The 20,913-nt window shown below is 38.2% G+C and overlaps 1 protein-coding gene across 3 annotated transcripts in view; it reads right to left on the bottom strand.

The window, feature by feature from the left end:
• DLGAP5 (DLG associated protein 5) overlaps positions 1–20,913 on the bottom strand; it is a 44,130-nt gene that overhangs the window by 11,232 nt on the left and 11,985 nt on the right. For all 3 annotated transcript variants that reach the window (XM_045566685.1, XM_045566704.1, XM_045566694.1), the window contains 9 exons: positions 19,912–19,996; positions 19,693–19,815; positions 17,979–18,049; positions 16,200–16,474; positions 15,326–15,453; positions 14,833–14,959; positions 12,866–12,951; positions 11,270–11,430; positions 2,409–2,501 (listed from right to left, as the gene is read on the bottom strand). In XM_045566685.1, the coding sequence (XP_045422641.1) occupies positions 2,409–2,501; positions 11,270–11,430; positions 12,866–12,951; positions 14,833–14,959; positions 15,326–15,453; positions 16,200–16,474; positions 17,979–18,049; positions 19,693–19,815; positions 19,912–19,996 (1,149 nt within the window). The remainder of the gene's footprint in view (positions 1–2,408; positions 2,502–11,269; positions 11,431–12,865; positions 12,952–14,832; positions 14,960–15,325; positions 15,454–16,199; positions 16,475–17,978; positions 18,050–19,692; positions 19,816–19,911; positions 19,997–20,913) is intronic.

Here is a 20,913-nt window from a genome sequence, read left to right as displayed (position 1 = left end):
ATAAGCAACAGCTAGATTATAAAATTTCTTGTATGTAATAGCTTTAATGAACTACATTTATACAGAAGACAAAGGAATAGAAAGTTATTGGTGAGTTTTAAGCAAGAGATTAACATTATCAAATTTGTGTTTTAGAAAGATCACCTTAGCAACAGCCTGGAGAATGGACTAGACGGGTTACAGGCCAATCAGGAAAGAGACTACTGTAACAATACTGGGAAAAGATGAGGGTAGACTAAGGAGGAAGAGTTGGGAGAAAGTGAACAGGTTCAAGAGATATTAAAGAGGTAGAATTGAGAGGACTTAACTGATCTACTGGATGTGTGTGTGGGGTGGCAATGGTGAAATAGAGAATGGAAAGGATCTAAAGAGACACTCAAGTTTCTATTTTGAACACCTGGTAATACCTGGTTTCTATTTTGAACACATGGTAATACCATTCTTTGAGACAGGGAAAAATTGGTGTGTGTAGAGATAATTTCAATTTGGGATATATTGATTTGTAAGGTATACTGAGTCATGATATATAGAATTAGAGCTTAGCAGTAAGTGTGGTTTGAAATACAGATTTGGGAATCATCATAGAGTGGGCAAAATTGTACAGGAAGAATATGGAAGGAGAGAAGTGAGTTAAGGTAGGAATTCTAAATATCAAAAAAGATAAAGAGAAAAATATACTTGCAAACATGACTGAAGAATGTGCAAAGACATAAGAGGAAAGTTAGCAGAAGAAGGGGTAGATTGTATTTAATACTGCAGAAGGGTTAGATTTTATAATTAAACATCTAATAATTTCAGCAATTAGTGGATTAATAATCTTGATTATAACTGTTCTAGAGACATAGAGAAGGGTAAAACTGAATTGCAATGAATTGGAGAGATAAATGGGAACCAAAAGAGTAAAGACAGAGTATAAACAACTTTTTCAGAAAGCTTGTCTGTGATGAGAACAGAGGGGTACAAAAAATTAGAGGGACATATAAACACCACAAGTTGGTTTGTTCTAATGTAAACATAGATAAAGCACTTAAACATGTCTAAAAACTGATGGAAGAAGAGGGGGGAAGAGAGAAAACAGATGAACTGATGGAATGAGAGATTAGTGAGTAAGAGGTAGGAGGGAGTGGTTTCAAAGTACAGGTAAAAGATTAGCTTTATTTTATATGTTCAATAATCTTAGCAGCCTATAAAATACTGTAGCGGGAGAGAGACACCTGGTGATAACAGGCAAAATTACAAGTCTCTTTATAGTGTAGCAATGATCTGTATCAGTGATATTAATACTTTCAAGACTAAGTACTCAATAAAAAAGTACACTTTAATAATAGAGTAGCATACTTCATTATTTAGTAGATTTGAAATTCATTCAATCAACTTAGTTACTGTCCTCAGGGTCCTTGTCATGAGACTTCATTAGTGAGATAATTTCATAATAAGGTTCTTTTTAATATTTTAATGCCTTAAATTCCTAAAATCAGATTCAAGACATTATTAATTTGGATTACATAGTATAAGAAAGTACCAATCTAACCTGAGTTTATAATCATAGGTGTTTTTCTAAAATCATCAAGAAAAACTGACAATGCTTGCTTTGAGAAGTGTCCACCTAACCCAAAAACTTTGAGTTCAAAATATTACTAGTAAGAGAAAAAAAATGATCAGAAATAGGTAAGAATGCAGTTTATCATGTTAACAAAGCAAATTTTATAGGGAAAAATAGTAAGAAATTTTACAAAATAAAGTACTGTATAGAGAAAAAGACAGGTATTCTAAAGAGCCATTCCTCTTCTATTTAAAAAATTCTCTCATTCTGAAATCTATCACACCAAAAAAAAAAAATAAAGCAGAGAGAGTGCAGAGCCTGCACTGGATTCTGGAACGAGAAAGTCTGGCCTGAAACCCAGCTCCACGTTGGACAAGTGATTTAATCCTTCTGAGCCTCAGATTCCTCAACCATAAAATGGGGATAACATCACACATCTCATAGGATTGTTGTAAGAAGTAAATGAGTTATTAATAATACATGTAAAGTACATGGATTACTTACTATTCAATACATAACAAGCATTATATAAATTATCTACTACTATTATTACAACAAAATCTAAGTACAGTTTAAAGAATAAAACCAACATTCATGTACCCACTATCTGGTAACTGAGAAGACCTCTAGGTACCCCATTTCAATCACAGCCTCTACTTTCTTCTCTCCAGAAATAAGCACCGTAAATTTGTATTGATTATTTCTTTACTATTTCTTCAAAGGCAATCAGGATATTGTAATATATGAAACTTACTTCATAAAATGATAAGAAATCTGAAGCTAAATATTTTTAAAACTTAAAAACAAAAATCATTGAGTAGAAGAATCTGTATTAGAAGTTTGGATATAAAACCCACAAACTTACCCGGAAGACTTTTTTGCTTGTATAATTATTGTTTTGCCACCCAGATTCCTCAAGTTTGGTCAGATTGTTGAATTTCTGGTTTACATTTTCTATCTGTTAATACAAAAACCACAAGTTTATCCCATTAATGCTAACCATATTAAAGTTACAAACTAATGAATTGAGGCTTCAAAAAAAATTGAGAACAGTGACTCTGAACTGGTGAGTTACTAAAATCAGACTGAGTCATTCTCAATTTAATGCTCAAATCAAGAATTTTTGTGGTAAAATTGTTGTTACTTTTGGTATTAAAAACCTCCAAAATCTACATAAAGGATGTCATGTATGAATAATTCTCCTCAATTATTCTGATTGCTAAAATGGTAGGAAAGATATCCTAAATGTTTTTGTTTCTTAAATTATACAATGTGAACACTTTTTTAAAAAATAATTTATTCATTCCCCTGCTGAAAGACATCTTGGTTACTTCTAAGTTTTGGCAGTTATAAATAAAGCTGCTATAAACATTCATGTGAAGGGGACATAAGTTTTCAACTTATTTGGATAAATGACAAGGAGTGCCATTGCTGGATTGCATGGTAGGAGTATGTTTAGTTTTGCAGGAAACTGCCAAACTGTCTTCCAAACTGGATGTAACATTTTGCATTCCCACCAGCAAGGAATGAGAGGTCCTGTTGCCTTATATTCTCACTCAACATTTGGTGTTGCCAGTATTTTGGATTTTCACCATTCTGACAGGCATAAGTAGTATCTCATTGTTGTTTTATTTTGCAACTCCCTAATGACAACCATGCTGAGCATCTTTTCATGTGTTTATTCACCATCTGAATATCTTCTTTGCTGATGCTTCTGTTTAGGTCTATTGACCACTACCACCCCCTTTTATTTCTCGAGACAGGGTCTTACTCTGTTGCCTAGACTGGAGCGCCGTGGTGTCATCATAGCTCACTGCAACCTCAAATTCCTGGGCTCAAGTGATCCTCCTGCCTCAGCCTCCCAAGTAACTAGGACTACAGGCACATGTCACCACATCCAGCTAATTTTTAAATTTTTTTTGTAGAGACAGGGTCTTGCTATGTTACCTAGGCTAGTCTTAAACTCCAGGGCTCAAGTGATTTTCCTGCCTAGGCCTCCTAAAGTGCTGGGATTATAGGTGTGAGCCACTGTGCATGGCCTTTATTTTTTTGAGACAGGATCTCACTATGTTATCCAGACTGGTCTCAACCTCTTGGGCTCCAGCTATCCTCCCACCTCAGCTACCCCAGTAGCTAGGACTACTGTGCCTGGCCTTTTGGGCTGTTTTTCCATTGGGTGGTACATTTTCATATCGCTAAGTTTCTTTCTTGTGTAGTTTTTTTTTTTTTTTAGATACAGAGTCTCGCTCTGTCACCTGGGCTAGAGTGCAGTGACTCATCATAGCTCACTGCAACTTCAAACTCCTGGGCTCAAGTGATTCTCTTGCCTCAGCCTCACAAATAGGTGCAGCTACAGGAACGCACCACTGTGCCTGGTTAATTTTTCTATTTTTTATAGAGACGGGGTCTCACTCTTGTTTAGGCTGGTCTCAATCTTGCTCAGGCTGGTCTCTATCATATCACTGAGTTTTAAAAGTTCTTTATGTAGATACTCAATACTGGCAAAAAAATAAATAAATAAAAGTTCTTTGTGTATTTTGGATAACAGGTTTTTGTCAGAAATGCCTTTTGCAAATATTTTCTCCCAGTCTGTGGCTTGTGTTCTCATTTTCTTGACACAATCTCATTTTAAAAGATTCAAGTAGATGAATTCCAGGGGGGCTTCCAGATGGCTTAGAGGCATCTGGTACTCCTCTCCCTCCACAAAGAAGAATCAAAATGGAAAGTAGAGAATCATACTCTGAAAAAATCACCTAAGATAGAATGCTGGAATTCAACAGAGAAGTGACAGGAACCGCCTAAGGTGAGGAAGGAGAGGAAAATGAGGCAGCTTGCTTTCCAAGGATCAGCTAGGAGCCTAGAGAGGATCCTCAAAGTGGGGTGGTGGGGGAAGGAGTGAGCAACCCCTAGCAGTCCACATTCCCACCACAGACTTCTGCAACGCTAGCCATGGGAGAGTCCCTCAACCCATGTGGGCCCTGAAACTAGCACAGAGAATGTGCAATAGCATCGCTCCAGTGAGGAAGCTCATGTTGGATCCCACACCCCCTCCCCCAAGTCCTAAGCAGCTACAGTAAGGTGCCATGTTGAGAGCCCACCCCTACCAGACTACATCCTGCCCTGAAGCCCAACAGCCCCTGCATCTGCACATTCCCAGAGCCCCACTGACATCCCATACCTGCAGCTGGCTGCTTCTGCTGTCTGCTGCCACCAGGGCAGAAGCACAAGCCATTGGCAGCAACCCCACTGACCCAATAGCAGAGCTGCCACATTTAAAAGTACTCTGAGGAACAGCTACCCCTGCTTATAAGTGTCATCTGGGACTGAAGCACACACTCCCCAGCTGCCTGTTTAAGGCAGTTGCCATTAAAAGCAACCCCACCCTCCCTAGTAGCAGGGGCACAGTGCAGCTGCTGTCATCCCCATCATAGCATACTACCGGAGACCTGGGGATCACATTGCCCTCGCTTACCACAGCCAGCACTGGCATGCATCACTAGGGGTTCCTGAGGACAGGCCTGCCCAGTCCAGCTCCAACATGCTCCCTCCCCTAGTGCCAGAGCATGCTGTCTAGTGGCTTGGGGATTGCCCTGCCCCATCCACCACTGTTGGCACTCGAGCACACCTCCTGAGGGCCTGAGGATGGGCCCATTCAACCTGCCGCTACTACCACAGTGGGCACTCATGGGCCTGAGGACTGACCCACTCAGTTTGTAATAGCCACTGGCAACACCAGCGCAGACTGCTTGGGAGCCAAAGAATTGTCCCACCACTACTACAGTTATCACCCATACCATGTCCGCTGCCCAGGGTCTAGAAGACCCGCTCACATACCTGGCCCACCACTATCTCTGCCGGCATCCAAGTAAGTGCCTGGAGGCCCAAGAATTGGCCTGCCTAGATCCACAGACAACGGTTCCAGTGTACACCACTCAGAAGCCAAAGGACAGCAATGCTCGGCCCTGATACCACTGAAACCAGCGGGGAGCAAGGACAGACCCACCTGATGTCTCCGTCTCCAGCAAAACTTCATCAGAACCTCCACTAACAACCACACCCTAAGCCACTGAGAAAACCACACACCACTGATGCTGTTTATAGCCAAATATACATATATATTTATTTGTTTACAGCCAAAGAAATCATGAGAAGACTATAACTACTGCACGTACCCAGAATAAAAGCCAGAGTGCTCTACTAAACCAATAACATAGCTACATCTTCAGGAAAAATCCTCCCATATGAAGGCAAATTCAAGAAATGAGAAGAAGTAACTGTCAAACCAGATGCACAGATATTAACATAAGGACACAAGAAACTTGAAAATGCAAGAAAATGTCACATGTCCAAAGGAACACAATAATTCTCTAGCAATAGATTACAATGAAAAAGGAATTTATGAAATTCTCTCCCCCCAAATTCAAAATAATAATATTAAAGAAGCTCAGTGAGATATCAGAGAACTCAGAAAACAACACAAAGAAATCAGAAATTCAGGACGTGAATGAGAAATTTACCAAAGGGATAGATACCATAAAAATAACCAAATAAGTTCTGGAACTGAAGATTCATTGACTGAAATATAAAATACATTCCAAAGCTTCAACAATAAACTAAATCAAGCAGAAGAAAAAATTTCAGAACCTGAAGACAGGTCTTTATTTTATTTATTTATTTATTGTAAACAAAGTGTGCTTTAGTTTATTCAGACAGAACACTGTGCTGCAGTTTAAAAGAAGCAAACAAACAGCAACAAACTACTGATATGCACAATACCATAGAGGAATCGCAACATTATGTCTTGTGAAAGAAATCAGACTCCAATGGCATGATTCCATGTATGCAGAGGTCAGGAATGGTGATGCCAATCTCTGTTTATTAAATCAGAACCGCCACTGCCAGTGAGGAGGGGTGCAGACGGGAGAAGCTGGGGGGCTTCCTGGGGAAAGTGTGCCATACCTCGAATGGGGTCTTGCATCAGTGGTGTCCCCATTTATTAAAACTCAATAAGGCTTAAGATCACGCATTTGGCCACATGTAAATTTTACCTCAATTAAAAAACAAATACTGGAGGCAAATTTGCAATTTGCCCACAGAGTTGTCAAAGTTAATTTGGTATGGTGGGAGCATGGATACTCTATTTTCTTTTTATGGATTCTGACTTTTTCAAAAAACCCCACAAAACCCAACAAAGGGGAAGGAGTCTTCATCCTACTGAGTGGCTGCCCCTGGCAGGAGTGTCCTGGCCACTTCAAGGTCACTTCTGATCCAGAAATGAACATCCACGGCTGGGCCTAGCACCCTGGGCCCTCCCCGCAGCCACCTCACACATCTGACAGCTGGAACTACTCATGCAAGGTAGACAGAGGTCCTTATTTTGAAATCTACATCTGTCTTCCTCCTCTGAGGCCTGGTGCCCCCTGCCCAGGCCTCATAGTCCTGCCGCAAACTTGCCTACTTCGGGTCTCTCCCAACATCCTGGGAGCTCTGGCTGAGGGCCAGCAGGGGGCTGATGCCCCAGGACAGACCCCAGGAGCCAGCGGCAGATCCAAGCTCAGCAGATGGGTCCCAAATGCCCTGGGGATGCAAAGGGAAACTGGGGCAGGTGGGGACAGAAGACAGGTCTTTAGAAATAACCCACTCAGACAAAAATAAAGAAAAAAGAATAAACAAAGCCTATGGGAAACAACAAAGTGATCAAATATGCAAATCATCAGGGTCCCAGAAGACAAAGAGAAAACAAAAGGGATAGAAAATCTATTTACCAAAATAATAGCTGAAAACTTCCTAAGTCTAGCAAGAGATTTAGACATCCAGATACAGGAAGCTTGGAGATTCTCAAAATGACGTAATCAAAAAGGCTGCCTCCATGGCACATTATAGTCAAATTGTCAACAAAGGACAGAATTCTAAAAACAGCAAGAGAAAAGCACCTAAACCCCTATAAATGAACCCCTTTCAGATTAAAAGCAGATTTCTCAGCAGAAACCTTACAGACAAAAAGAAAATGGGATGATATAGTCAAAGTGCTAAAAGAAAATAATTACCAGCCAAGGATATTATACCCAGCAAAGTTGGCCTTCATTAATGAAGGAGAAATAAATTCTTTCCCTGACAAGTAAAAGCTGAGAGAATTCATCACCGCTACACTAGCCCTACAGGAAATGCTGAAGAGAGTCCTACATGTGGAAGCAAAAGGATGATACCTTCAATCATGCAAATACACAATAATGTAAAACTGCACTGGTGGAGCACACACAGACATGAGGAAGAACTTAAATGTTACCACTACCGCCAAAAAACCACCAAATCGTGATGATAAACAATAAGAGAGAAAGTAAAGAACAAAGGATCTACAAAACAACCAGAAATCAATTAATAAAATGACAGGAATAATAACTCCCATATCAATAATAACTTCAATGTAAACAGATTAAACTTTCTACTTAAAAGATATACGCTGGCTAAATGGATTAAAAAACATGACCCAGCTACATGTTGGTGAAGAGAACATCATCTTATTTAAAAAGACAAATATAGGCACAACGTAAAGGGACGGAAAATGATATTGCACGCAAAAGGAAACCAAAAATGAGCAGGAGTAGCTATACTTATATCAGATAAAACAGATTTTAAGTCAAAAACAGTAAAAACAGACAAAAAAGGTCATCATGTAATGATAAAGGGATCAATTCAGCAAGAAGATAAAATAATTCTAAACATGTATGCACCCAACACCAGAGCACTCAGATATATAAAAAATATTAGAACTAAAGGGAGAGAGAGACTCCAATACAATATTTGGGGACTTCATCACCACACTCTCAGCATTAGACAGATCATCTAGACATAAAATTAACAAAGAAACATTGGATTTAAACTGCACATTAAACCAAATAGACCTAACAGACATTTATAAAACATTTCATCAACAGCTACAAAATACACATTCTTTTTATCACAGGGAGCATTCTCTAGGACAGACCATATGTCAAAACAAGCCTCAATAAATTTTAGAAATTGAAATCATGGTTGGCCATGGTGGCTCATATCTGTAATCCTAGCACTCTGGGAGGCCAAGACGGGAGGACTGCTTGAGGCCAGGAGTTCAAGACTAGCCTGAGAAAGAGTGAGACCTCAGACCTCATCTCTACTAAAAATAGAAAAAATTAGCCAGTGTGGTGGCATGTGCCTGTAGTCCCAGCTACTTGGGAAGCTGAAGGCAGAAGGATAGCTTGGGCCCAGGAGTTTAAGGTTATAGTGAGCTATGATCATACCACTGCACTCCAGCCTGGGCAACAAGAGACCCTGTCTCTAAAAACAAAAGAAAATAATGGCACTAAAAAAATTAATTGAAGGGAGCTAGTGAACCAACTCATTATGAAAACTGGTAAATATACACAAAAATTGGTCATTAAGGTATGCTTACTTTATTATGACTACATAAATACTATTCACATCTGGATGATATAGTTACTGAGATTATGCTTCCTTCCTCACAACTTGTTCTCTAGACTTAATAATTGTTTTGCTTTTTGTTTGCTCTATTTTTTATGTATCTATCATCAGTTCACCTCCAAACCATACAAGTATAAATCTCCTCTTAGTACGATTAAAAAACAAATTCTATTCAGTTCCGTTTCCCAGAGCCCTGGGCCTCCTGCTCCAATCTGAACTACTGCTTCCCAAGCTTGCTGCACCGCAACCACCTTAGATGACTCCTTCACTTGCTATCAGCCACAATTCCCTTAGTCCTGCCTGGGGATGGATCCCATCCTCTCTTCTTTTCTTGGTTTACTCTCTCATTTGTGTGAGGTAACAATCTCAGTTTCCTAAGAGAGGGTTAGTGGGAGGAGGTAAACTTTGAGACCTTGTGTGTCTGAACATGCCTTTCTGCCCTCACACTTGATTGGGTGCATATACAACTCTAGGTTAGAAGGAAGGTATTGTCCCTCAGAATATTCAGGGCACTGTTCTCCTAGCTCTTCAAAATGCTGTTGAGAAATCCAAGGCTACTCTCTTATATGAAATTTCTCCTTCTGGATGCCTCTAGACTTTTTTCTTTATCCCAACAGTTGTACATCTATTAATACATTTAATGATACAGACTGATGTGAGTCTACTCTTATTCATAGTGCTAGGCAGTCAATGGGCTCCCCTCAATCTAGAATTCATATCCTACAGTTCTGAAAAAAATTGCAAACTATTTCATTAATCATTTGCTCCCTACTATTTTTTTTCTTGAATTCCTACTATTTGGATATTATACTTCCTGGACTGGCCCACTCAATTTTCTTATCTAGTCTCTCCTATTTTACATCTCTCTTTGCTCTACTTAATGACAGATTTCCTTAATTTTGTATTCTAGTTTTCTATTGCATCTTACATTTCTGCTCTTACATTTTTATACTTCAAAGAATTATTTTTGTGGTTCTCTGAATGTTCTTTTTTAAAATCTATTCTCATTTGACAGATGAAATGTCTGGTCTCTTTCAGAATATTATAGTAATACTTGAGTTTAAAAGTTCTTTTCTCCTTGTACTACTCCCATTTACTGTATCAAAACAGTATTCTTCCTAGATGTTTGGTTTGACCTCTTAGTTTTGAAGTTTCTTTAAATGTCTATTGTCGCCTGTGATTCTTGAAATTTTATTTTATTTTTCATTTTTATTTAGACAGTCTTGCTTTGTTGCTGGGCTAGAGTGAGTGCTGTGGCATCAGCCTAGCTCACAGCAACCTCAAACTCCTGGGCTCAAGCAATCCTCCTGCCTCAACCTCCTGAGTAGCTGGGACTACAGGCACTTGCCACCATGCCTGGGTTATTTTTTCTTTCTATTTTAGTTGCTTAGCTAATTTTTTCTCTTTTTAATAGAGACAGGGTCTCGCTCTCTCTCAGGCTGGTCTCAAACTCCTGACCTCAAGTGATCCTCCTGCCTCAGCCTCCCAGAGTGCTAGGATTACAGGTGTGAGCCACCACACCTGGCCTGAAATGATATTTTATGTGCTTATTTCTAAAATGAACTAAAATAGCTAAAATATGTCATCTTCCCCCATATCTTCACTCTCATAGTGATTTCCTTTATCATAGAACTTGTTATATTAGATTAGAATTTAATGCTGTATCTCAGTCACCGATTAAACTACAAACTCCGCTGGGATAGGAAATGTACCTTTTTATCAACTAATACAAAGCCTGTCACACAATAGGAACTCAACAACTGCTAGTTGAACTGAACTACTATAGATTAGATTGACTCATTTCTCTTATGACGAATTACTATACACCATTCAAGAGTTGAATATAATCTCAATTTCCAACCCATATAGAAATTATCCTGACAACATAGGGGAGGAACAGGACATCTAATCACAAAATCATAAAATTTATCAATCATAAAATTTAGTTAGTGTTTACAGTTTATAAAAGTGCTTTGTAGCCAAGTCTGGTGGCCTGCACCTATAGTCCCAGCTACTAGGAAGGCTGAGGTGGGAGGACTGCTTAAGCCCAGGAGTTCAAGGCTGCAGTGAGCTATGATTGCATCACTGCACTCCAGCCTGGGCAACAGAGCAAGACATTGTCTCTTTAAGAAAATAAATAAATAGAAGGCTTCCTAATAGCTCATTTAATATTCTAGGTACCTAAGCAGCTACCATTACCCCATTTTACTACTGTTACACTGTTTCCAGAAAGAAAAAAAAATATATTTGAAATACTTAACCACATACCTGAAAACTAATCATATCCCAAAATCCATCCAGATCTGTACAGGTAGTCTCCTTTTCACCTCGTTTATATTCACAATCATTCACTAGTCCTTCAAATTGTTTGAACCTTTCCTTCATAAGGAGTCTTGTTTGACCAACTGCTGTGCGAATAAGGTCTTTAGCTAAAGGAAATAAGAGGTTTTTTAAAGTTAAAGGACAAAACAGGACCTTTATTGCCAGCCAGGCAACTGGTAAGACTTCATCCCAAATATCTTTATGGAGTCAAATTCTTCAAGCAAAACAAATAATATCTACCACAAAAGTTTGTCATACAAATACTGCGTATTAACTATTTGCTTCAATTCCTGATCTAAATTTGCAATATTCACTCTCATACATATTGCACACAAACAGCATTCTACTTCTTTTTGTATTCAACCTCAAACAACTCATTGCACATAAGTATCTAAGAAGGACTTCACACTGACAGCACAAAAACAATTTTTTCTGAACAGCGTCCCCAGATAAGATTAAGGAACTTTTCAGAAAATCTTTTACATATGGATTTAAGTAATTTTCATTCACAAAATATTTTTTTATAAGCAATACCAGATATTTATATCACCCATAAAATCATATAAAATAATTAATAATAGATGTCTAAGTTAAAGGAATAACAGTCAATATTCTAATTACTTATATATTTTAAGTCATATACAATTTTAGCACAGAGATATTAGGGAACCTATGTTGAGATATGAAAAATTCTTGCTATTTTGGCCAGGCGTGGTGGCTCATGCCTGTAATCCTAGCATTCTGGGAGGCCGAGGCGGGCGGATCGCTGGAGCTCAGGAGTTCGAGACCAGCCTGAGCAAGAGCGAGACCCCGTCTCTACTAATAATAGAAAGAAATTATCTGGCCAACTAAAAATATGTATAGAAAAAAAAAATTAGCCGGGCATGGTGGCGCATGCCTGTAGTCCCAGCTACGAGGGAGGCTGAGGCAGTAGGATCACTTAAGCCCAGGAGTTTGAGGTTGCTGTGAGCTAGGCTGATGCCACGGCACTCACTCTAGCCCGGGCAACAGAGCGAGACTCCGTCTCAAAAAAAAAAAAAAAAAAAAGCTAACAAAAAAAAAAAATTCTTGCTATTTTGAATAATAATGAAACTATAAAGTTGGGCAACACTAGATTTTTATGTTTTAAATAAACATAGCCATACTAAAAGAAACAAAGCTGGCTGGGTGTGGTGGCTCATGCCTGTAATCCTAGCACTCTGGGAGGCCAAGCCGGGAGGATCGCTTGAGGTCAGGAGTTCGAGACCAACCTGAGCAAGAGCAAGACGTCGTTTCTACTAAAAAATAGAAAGAAATTAACCGGATAACTAAAAATATATAGACAAAATTAGCCGGGCATGGTGGCACATGGCTGTAGTCCCAGCTACTTGGGAGGCTGAGGCAGTAGGATTGCTTGAGCCCAAGAGTTTGAGGTTGCTGTGAGCTAGACTGAGGCCACGGCACTCTAGCCCGGGGAACAGAGTGAGACTCTGTCTTAAAGAAAAAAAAAAAAGAAAGAAACAAAGCTAAACAAGCTAAATATTGAAAAATATGTTTCCTCACCATCATCTGGAATGTCCAATTCAAGCTTCTTGTCCCATTCAAGGCAATGTGAAGTTAATTTTGCAGTTTCTGACTGGAGGATATTTCTAAAATTATGGACATACATTTCAGTTTTACAAGCATTTCTCATACTAGTATCTAAGTATTAGCATTTTGACATTATGACACATAATATTTGGAAGTTATAAAAGGTAGGCACAATACTAATTTTCCAGAGTTGATGTTAAATTGTTTCATGAACTGTGATTTATTAAAATCTGTAAATACAAGTTGATACCATGTGTATGCCCATCCTTTGACATCTAAAACTTATGTGGATAGATGATACTAAGAACCCACATTTCTAGTTTGTTCTGCTCTCAGTTTTTAGAGGCTGTTAAGAGTCAGACATTCCTTAGCATGCATTAAATTCTCTGTTATTGTCCATGAAACTAAGGCCAACCCAACCGTCAGGACTAAGTTGAAGCTAAAGACTGTTAAATCTGATTACAATGATAGAACCTCACAGAATCTAATTATTAGGGTTTGTTTGTCTAAAGGCAGTGGTTCTCAACTAGGGTCAATTTTGCCCCTCCAGGAGACATCTGGTGATGTCTGGCGATATTTCTGTTTGTCATGACTGGAGGAGAGCTGTTGGCTGGGGATGCTACAAAACATCCTACAATGTACAGGATGGACCCCCACAACAAGAAGTATACAATCTTAAATGTCAATGAGGCTAAGGTTGGGAAATCCAGGCCTAAGGGAAGTGTGTTTCTATATAAAAAGCATCCTAGCATGGGGAGAAATTGGAACCCTTGTACACTGTTAGTTAGAATGTAAAATGGTACAGCCGACATAGAAAACATTATGGCAGCTCTTCAAGAAATTTAAAACAGAAGTACCATATAATCCAGAAATTCAACTTCTGGGTATATATCCAAAAGAACTGAGAGCAGGGTCAAAAAGAGATATTTGCACACCCATGTTCATAGCTATTAATAGCTAAAACATGGAAACAAGCCAAGAGTCGTTGACAGATGAATGGATAAGCAAAATGTGGGGGGTGTGTGTGTATGTATGTATGTATATGTATCCTTAAAAAGGAAGGAAATTCTGACATGTTCTACAACACAGATGAAGCTTAAGGATATTATGCTAAATGAAATAAGCCAGTTATAAAAAGACAAATACTGTATGATTCTACTTACATGAGATAGCATATTCAAAATCATAGAGGTAGAAAGTAGAATGTGTTTGCCAGGGGCAACAAAGGAATGGAAAGTTATGGTTTAGTGGGTATAGAGTTTCAGTTTTACAGGATGAAATGAGCTTGAAGCCAGGAGTTTGAGACCAGCCTCAGCAAGAGCAAGACCCTGTCTCCACTAAAAATAGAAAAATTAGCAGTGCATGGTGGTGTGCACCTATAGTCCAAGCTACTTAGGAGGAGGATTACTTGAGCACAGGAGTTGGAGGTGCAATGAGCTATGATGATGCCACTGTACTCTAGCCAAGGCAACAGTGCAAGACCTTGTCTCTAAAAAAAAAAAAAAAAAAAAAAGTGAAAGTGAAAATCACCTAAAGTCAGTTTCTCCCTAACTCACCTGCTATATTAGGGCTAAAAATATTTTGATTTAGGCTGCGTGTGACAGCTCAAACCTGTAATCCCAGCACTTTGGGAAGCTGAGGAGGGAGGATCATTTGAGCCTAGGAGTTCAAGACCACGCTGTGCAACAGAGCCAGATCCTGTCTCTATAAAATATTTTAAAAATTAGCAGGGCATGGTGGCACATGCCTGTAGTCCTAGTTACTTGGGAGGCTGAGCTGGCAGGATCACTTGAGTGCCAGGAGTTCCAGGTTGTAGTGGGCTATGATCATGCTACTGCATTCCAGCCTGGGCGACAGAGCAACACCCCTAATTTTGGATTTCGGTTTTAAATGTCTAGACATCGATAAAAAATTCTTATACTAAAAACAAGCAGACAAACCTGAAATATGGCACATCATGTTGTGGCTGAGATATCTGTCCTTCATTTATTTCAAGTGATGAGACCTCTTTTATCGGAAGGCCATTTGAATTTTTAGTAGTAGCTTCACTATGATGTAAGACATGTTCTATAAAGAAAATATTACATATAAATTTCAAAGCAGCAGTTCCTAAAATGACATCCCACATGCAAAAACACATTTTTTAAATCCTTCAATGTTTTCAATGTTGACTTTAAAAATTTTATTTCTGCCTCAATTATTTCACTCATATTTCTTCTAAAGTGGCTCTCAATATTTTTAATTTCTTCCAATTTACATTTATTGCCACTCTCTTCTTAGTCTGTATTCTTCATTCCAATTCTATATTTACCATGCTTTCCCATCTTTTCTAACCATAAGGTCACATCCCTGAACTATATGGTGAAAAAGAGATCTAAAGAAATCTGAGAATAATCCAGAAAAGTAAGTAAAAATTTAATTGAAATACTCTACCTTCATTCCAAACTGTTAGAGAACTCAAAGGACTTTGCAATTTATTTGAATCTTGCTGTACTGTCTTGTTAGCGTAAATTTTACATTTTAGTGCCAACATTTCTTTTGTTGCTTCTTGAGTCTTATCACTAAAAACAATAGCAAAAATATACTTCATGAAACATGAACTCCATATATCTAATTGAGGGGTTTCAACATTGTGTTGCTTTTTGTTAACCAGGGATAAAATAGAAACATCTCTAATTTTTAAAAATATATTTATTTGGCAAGGGGGGAATTTTAAACGCCTATAGTGTGAACATCCATCTTTATTAATTAATTATAACGAGATTCAAAGATTTTAAAGATCTCTTAATGGTACATAAGCACTTAATAGTCTTGGATACTGCTGAGTAGTTTCTAGTATATTTGCTGTCAGGCGGTATTTACAAAATGTCCTTGCCTTTTCTTTTAAAGATTCCAACTGATTTCCCCCTCATTTTGCAAGTTAATAATTTTTGTCTTTAGAGGTAGTTTTTCTAAAGTACTACTCAGCCAGAAAAAAAAAAAAAAAGAGGGGGGGAAAAAGCCATATCTGAGCTACAGTATTATAGCAATTTTCTTCTTTTGAAAAATTTGTATCATAATTAAGTCACTTACTAAAAGCAAAACCCACAAATTATACAGTAAAAATAACAATGCATAGGAAATACCAAAAATGTCAAATCTATTATTGTAGCCTTCTGAAGAGTTTTTTTTAAAAGAACAAATTTTCATGATTTCTAATTAACATAGTTGACTAAGTAATAACTTTTAAAAAGCACAGGCCAAATCTAAGAAAGGCATTTGTTACCCATTTTAGCAAGGGACTTATTAATTAAGATTATATTCTTACTCTTCTGTTTTCAAAGGGGTCCAGTTGTAACTGGGTGTCAAGAAAGCATTGGCACTTCTGGGAGTCATGGGTGTTACTTGATAGGTCTTCAGACCATCCAGTGGCTGAAACATAAAATCTTTAGGTGCAAAGGAATTCTTCCCTTTCATTTTTTCAGTATTTGCCTTAGGTAAGTTTTCCATTTTTGATGAGATTCCATCTGGATCTATTCCATTTGTCATACTAGTTTGTGAATCCAAAGTATTTTCTTCACTATCACTTTTACAAGAAATACCCTAGGATGTAAGGAAACACAGTAGAGTAAGAATGTATCTCTTCTATGGATTCATTCAACCAAGTTTTACAGGCCTGATAATGTGACAATTGAAATATATGTCCGCTATACATAATTTGAGAGACAAAAACACATAAATTAAATGTATAAATGGAATCAGAAGACCAGCTACATTAAACCATTGCTGTGATCTGGGAACAGAGAACCAATTCTTATTAGAAGACTAAATAACACCTCTTAGGCATTACAACAAATTAAAACATAAGAAAATTAACATGAAAAAATGTATTCCACAAATACATACCTTTTTACTTAAATTATGCTGATAATTATAATGGTTTGAGAATTAGAAATCTAATGTTTATTGAATGACTACTATTAAGAACCAAATCCTTTTGTTAAATAATGTTAGATTATAAATAACCCTATCACAAGAGCAGTATTTTTCAGTGTGACATAGAAAGATTAATCACACAAAATACAAAGCAGATTTCAAGTTGATTTAATTGTCACTTAGTATTTAAACATATTAATAATTTTTAGAGTTCCTAAATGTCTGATTTTTAATGAGATATGAACTCAAAGCAGAGTATTTCAACCCATACTACAAGAGTTTGAGTGGTAACACCATCCCTGAGGCCAGCATGACAGTGAAAGTAAAAACTAGTGATGATCCTTAAAATGAAAATAAATCTCAAGGGAGGAGCTATGAGGTCCAGCTGCTTTATCTGTAAAGAGTCACCTTATGTCGTCTTCCTTGGAGGATCTGTGTTTCATTTTTATTAAGAATCTACTTAATCTTTGGCATACTTTTTTTTTAAGGTTAAGGAATTATACCATGGATTATAAACTAAGGGGTTGGGTCCTCAAAGGATGCCTCTTTTTTGAAAACCTTATTAACAACTATGCTAGGCTGGGGCTCTGAGGCAGGAGGATTGCTTGAGCTCAGGGGTTGGAGACCAGCCTGAGCAAAAGGGAAACCCCATCTCTGCTAAAAACAAAAACAAAACAACCTATGTTAGATGCTGGCACAAATGTTAGCTTATTTAGTTCTTAAAACTACTCTATGTAGGTATTCCATGTTAGCAATAGAAAAATAAACTTATAAATTATATAATTTGCCTAAGATTATGCAGCTAATTGGAAGCAGAAACAATACTCAAACCCAGGCTTAATTGAGTCCAAAGTCAATGCATTTCACCCTACACAATCCTATCTCTTGCTAATTCCCATATAAAGGTTTCTCTCAGCTGTGTTTTTATTTTTCTCTATCTTCTGTTAACCAAATTATGCTTTTTCTACCTATAAGGCTGGGAGAATAGGATACCTGAAAAACAGCAATAACACCACAGTAAATCCTCTTGATGCTTTCTTATGGTTCAAAAGGTTTAAATAAACATGTAGGTGAACCTCTTGAAGCAGTTCTGCATGCTTCATTTTGACTTTATGAAAGGAACAATGAGATTTTCAAAGCATCTAGAAATAAACAGAGGTTTATACTCTACCTTGTCAGGTTTTATCTCTATCGTTTTGGTAGGTCTTCCTTTATTTGGTGCCTTTCTTTCTGGTTCATTATCTAAATAAAATGAAATAAGATATCCATTTTGACTAAGTAGAACACTGCATTAAAAGTACTAATTTTAAAAGGCTGGGCATAGTGGCTCATGCCTGTAATCCTGGCACTTTGGGAGGCTGCGGTGGGAGGATTGCTTGAGCCCAGGAGTTCAAGACCAGCCTGAGCAACATAGCGAGACTCTGTCTCTACAAAAAATAAAAAAATTAGCTGGGTGTGATGGCATGTGCCTGTAGTCCCAGCTACTGGGGAGGCTGAGGCAAGAGAACTGCTTGAGTCCGGGGATCTGAGGCTGAGGCTGCAGTGAGCTATGATTGTACCACTGCACTCCAGCCAGGGCAACAGAATGAGACCCTGTCTCAAAAAATAAAGTACTAGGTCATCTGGGAAAGGAAAAGAAGGCAATAAGAACGTAAGTCTTGAAGGATTTTTATGAGTAAAAGCCATATTATAAAGTATGTTAAAAAGAAATGAAATTTCCTGACAAGTATAAACCAAACAAAACAAAAGTGTTTTACCCTTTTCATCTGAGTACCAAATACAGATTATCTCTTACCCAAAATGCTTGGGACAGAGGTGTTTTAGATTCTAGATTTTGGAATATTTGTATTATACATAACAGTTCAGCATCTCTAATCCAGAAATCCAAAATCTAAAATGCTCCAATGAGTGAGCATGACCTTTGAGCATAATGTTGGCACTCCAGATTTTGGAACATTTTTTTTTTTTTTTTTTTTGAGACAGAGTCTCGCTTTGTTGCCTGGGCTAGAGTGAGTGCCGTGGCGTCAGCCTAGCTCACAGCAACCTCAGACTCCTGGGCTTAAGCGATCCTACTGCCTCAGCCTCCCGAGTAGCTGGGACTACAGGCATGCGCCACCATGCCCAGCTAATTTTTTTCTATGTAGATTTTTAGCTGTCCAAATCATTTCTTTCTATTTTTGGTAGAGACGGGGTCTCACTCTTGCTCAGGCTGGTCTCGAACTCCTGACCTCGAGCGATCCACCCGTCTCGGCCTCCCAGAGTGCTAGGATTACAGGCATGAGCCACCGCGCCCAGCCTGGATTTTGGAACATTTTGGATTTTCAATTTTTGGATTAGGGATGCTCAACCTGTACATGTTTATTATAGACAATTAGGAAAATACAGAAAAGCACAGAGAAGGGTAACAACAACAAATCATCTAAGATTCCATTACTCAGTTAACACTTTAGGGTATGTTTTTAAGTTTTTTCCTGTGTCCCCATATTCACATACTATTAATATTTTTTAAAATTGTGATCCTACTGTTCAGAGTTTGACTTGTTTTTCTTTGCCACTTAATATATCATGAACCATGTCATTAAGTGTTCTTTTATAACACTGTTCTTCATGGCTACATTGTATTCCACCAAATGAATGAACTGTGACTTATTTGGGCCATTGATTTTTCACTTTGAAGCACTGCTTCCATGTTCATGTGCTTCAGTGTTTGGGCACCCACTGTGTGCTGATTGGATTCAGGGCACAGAACCTGTCTTTAGGAATGAGAATCTTCCATTCCCTCCTCTTGTACTCAAAGAAGTACATGATGATTTTAAACATTGAACACAAAAACCTCAAGGACCAAAACATTCTTGTTCAGTCACTGATCAAGAAACTGTTCTTACCATTAGTAGCTCTTGAGACTGGCTTTCTTGCTGTGGTAGATGAGACTGTTCCAGCAATCTGCTTTGCTGCCTGAGTAGCTGATCGAGTCATTCTCACCGACGTGGGCACCACATGCTGTACAACTGTGGGAAAAAAATAATCAAATCAAACACTCTTTATAATTTTTAAATTCTTGCAGTGGTAGCATCAGAGTTTATAATAATTGCTAATATTCCTACCTTTTTTCTCTTTGTCCAACACTTTCTTTTCAGAAGTTTGTCTTTGCCCAGGTCGTATTGCTCGAACATCACTCCCATTATTGATCTATTTAAGAGATTAGGTGCTACATAATTGTGTAATGAATCAAACCATCACATTTTTTTTTTTTTTTTTTTTTTTGAGACAGAGTGTCACTTTGTTGCCCTGGCTAGAGTGAGTGCCGTGGCATCAGCCTAGCTCACAGCAACCTCAAACTCCTGGGCTTAAGCGATCCTACTGCCTCAGCCTTCCAAGCAGCTGGGACTACAGGCATGCGCCACCATGCCCGGCTAATTTTTTCTATATATATTTTAGTTGGCCAGATAATTTCTTTCTATTTTTAGTAGAGACGGGGTCTCACTCTTGCTCAGGCTGGTCTCCAACTCCTGACCTCGAGCAATCCACCCGCCTCGGCCTCCCAGAGTGCTAGGATTACAGGCGTGAGCCACCGCGCCCAGCCAAACCATCACATTTTTAATCTGTAAATTGACTCCTCATCTGAAATCTGACAATTATAAATGACTCAACACAAAATCTACCTCTCCAAGTAAAATGAGATGAAGAAAAAGCTTTCCACTATATAAATTTCCTTACATCCTTTAGAATCTTAGAATTTAGAAATGCTCATAATCTAAGCTATTTATAGCTGATTACACTTTGGGAAGCTGAGGATTACTTGAGACTAGGAGTTTGAACCAGGCAGAACAAAAGCGAGATCCCATCTCTACAAAAAATAAAAAAATTAGCCAGACATGGTGACGTGCACCTGTAGTCCCAGCTACTACAGGAGGATGGCTTAAAGCCCAGGGGTTAGAGGCTGCAGTGAGCTATGATCATGCCACTGTACTCCAGCCTGGATGATGGAGCAAAACCTTGTCTCTTTAAAAAAAAAAAATTGACTATAGCCTTCTGAGGGTCCTTAAACACAACAGGCAAGCTTTCACTTCAAAACCTTTTAATTTTGCCTAGAAAATGTTTGTCCT

This window comes from Lemur catta, chromosome 1, assembly GCF_020740605.2.
Source record: "Lemur catta isolate mLemCat1 chromosome 1, mLemCat1.pri, whole genome shotgun sequence".
NCBI lineage: Eukaryota > Metazoa > Chordata > Mammalia > Primates > Lemuridae > Lemur > Lemur catta.
Note: the sequence above shows the minus strand (reverse complement) of the source record. Positions and strands in the feature narration are given on the sequence as shown.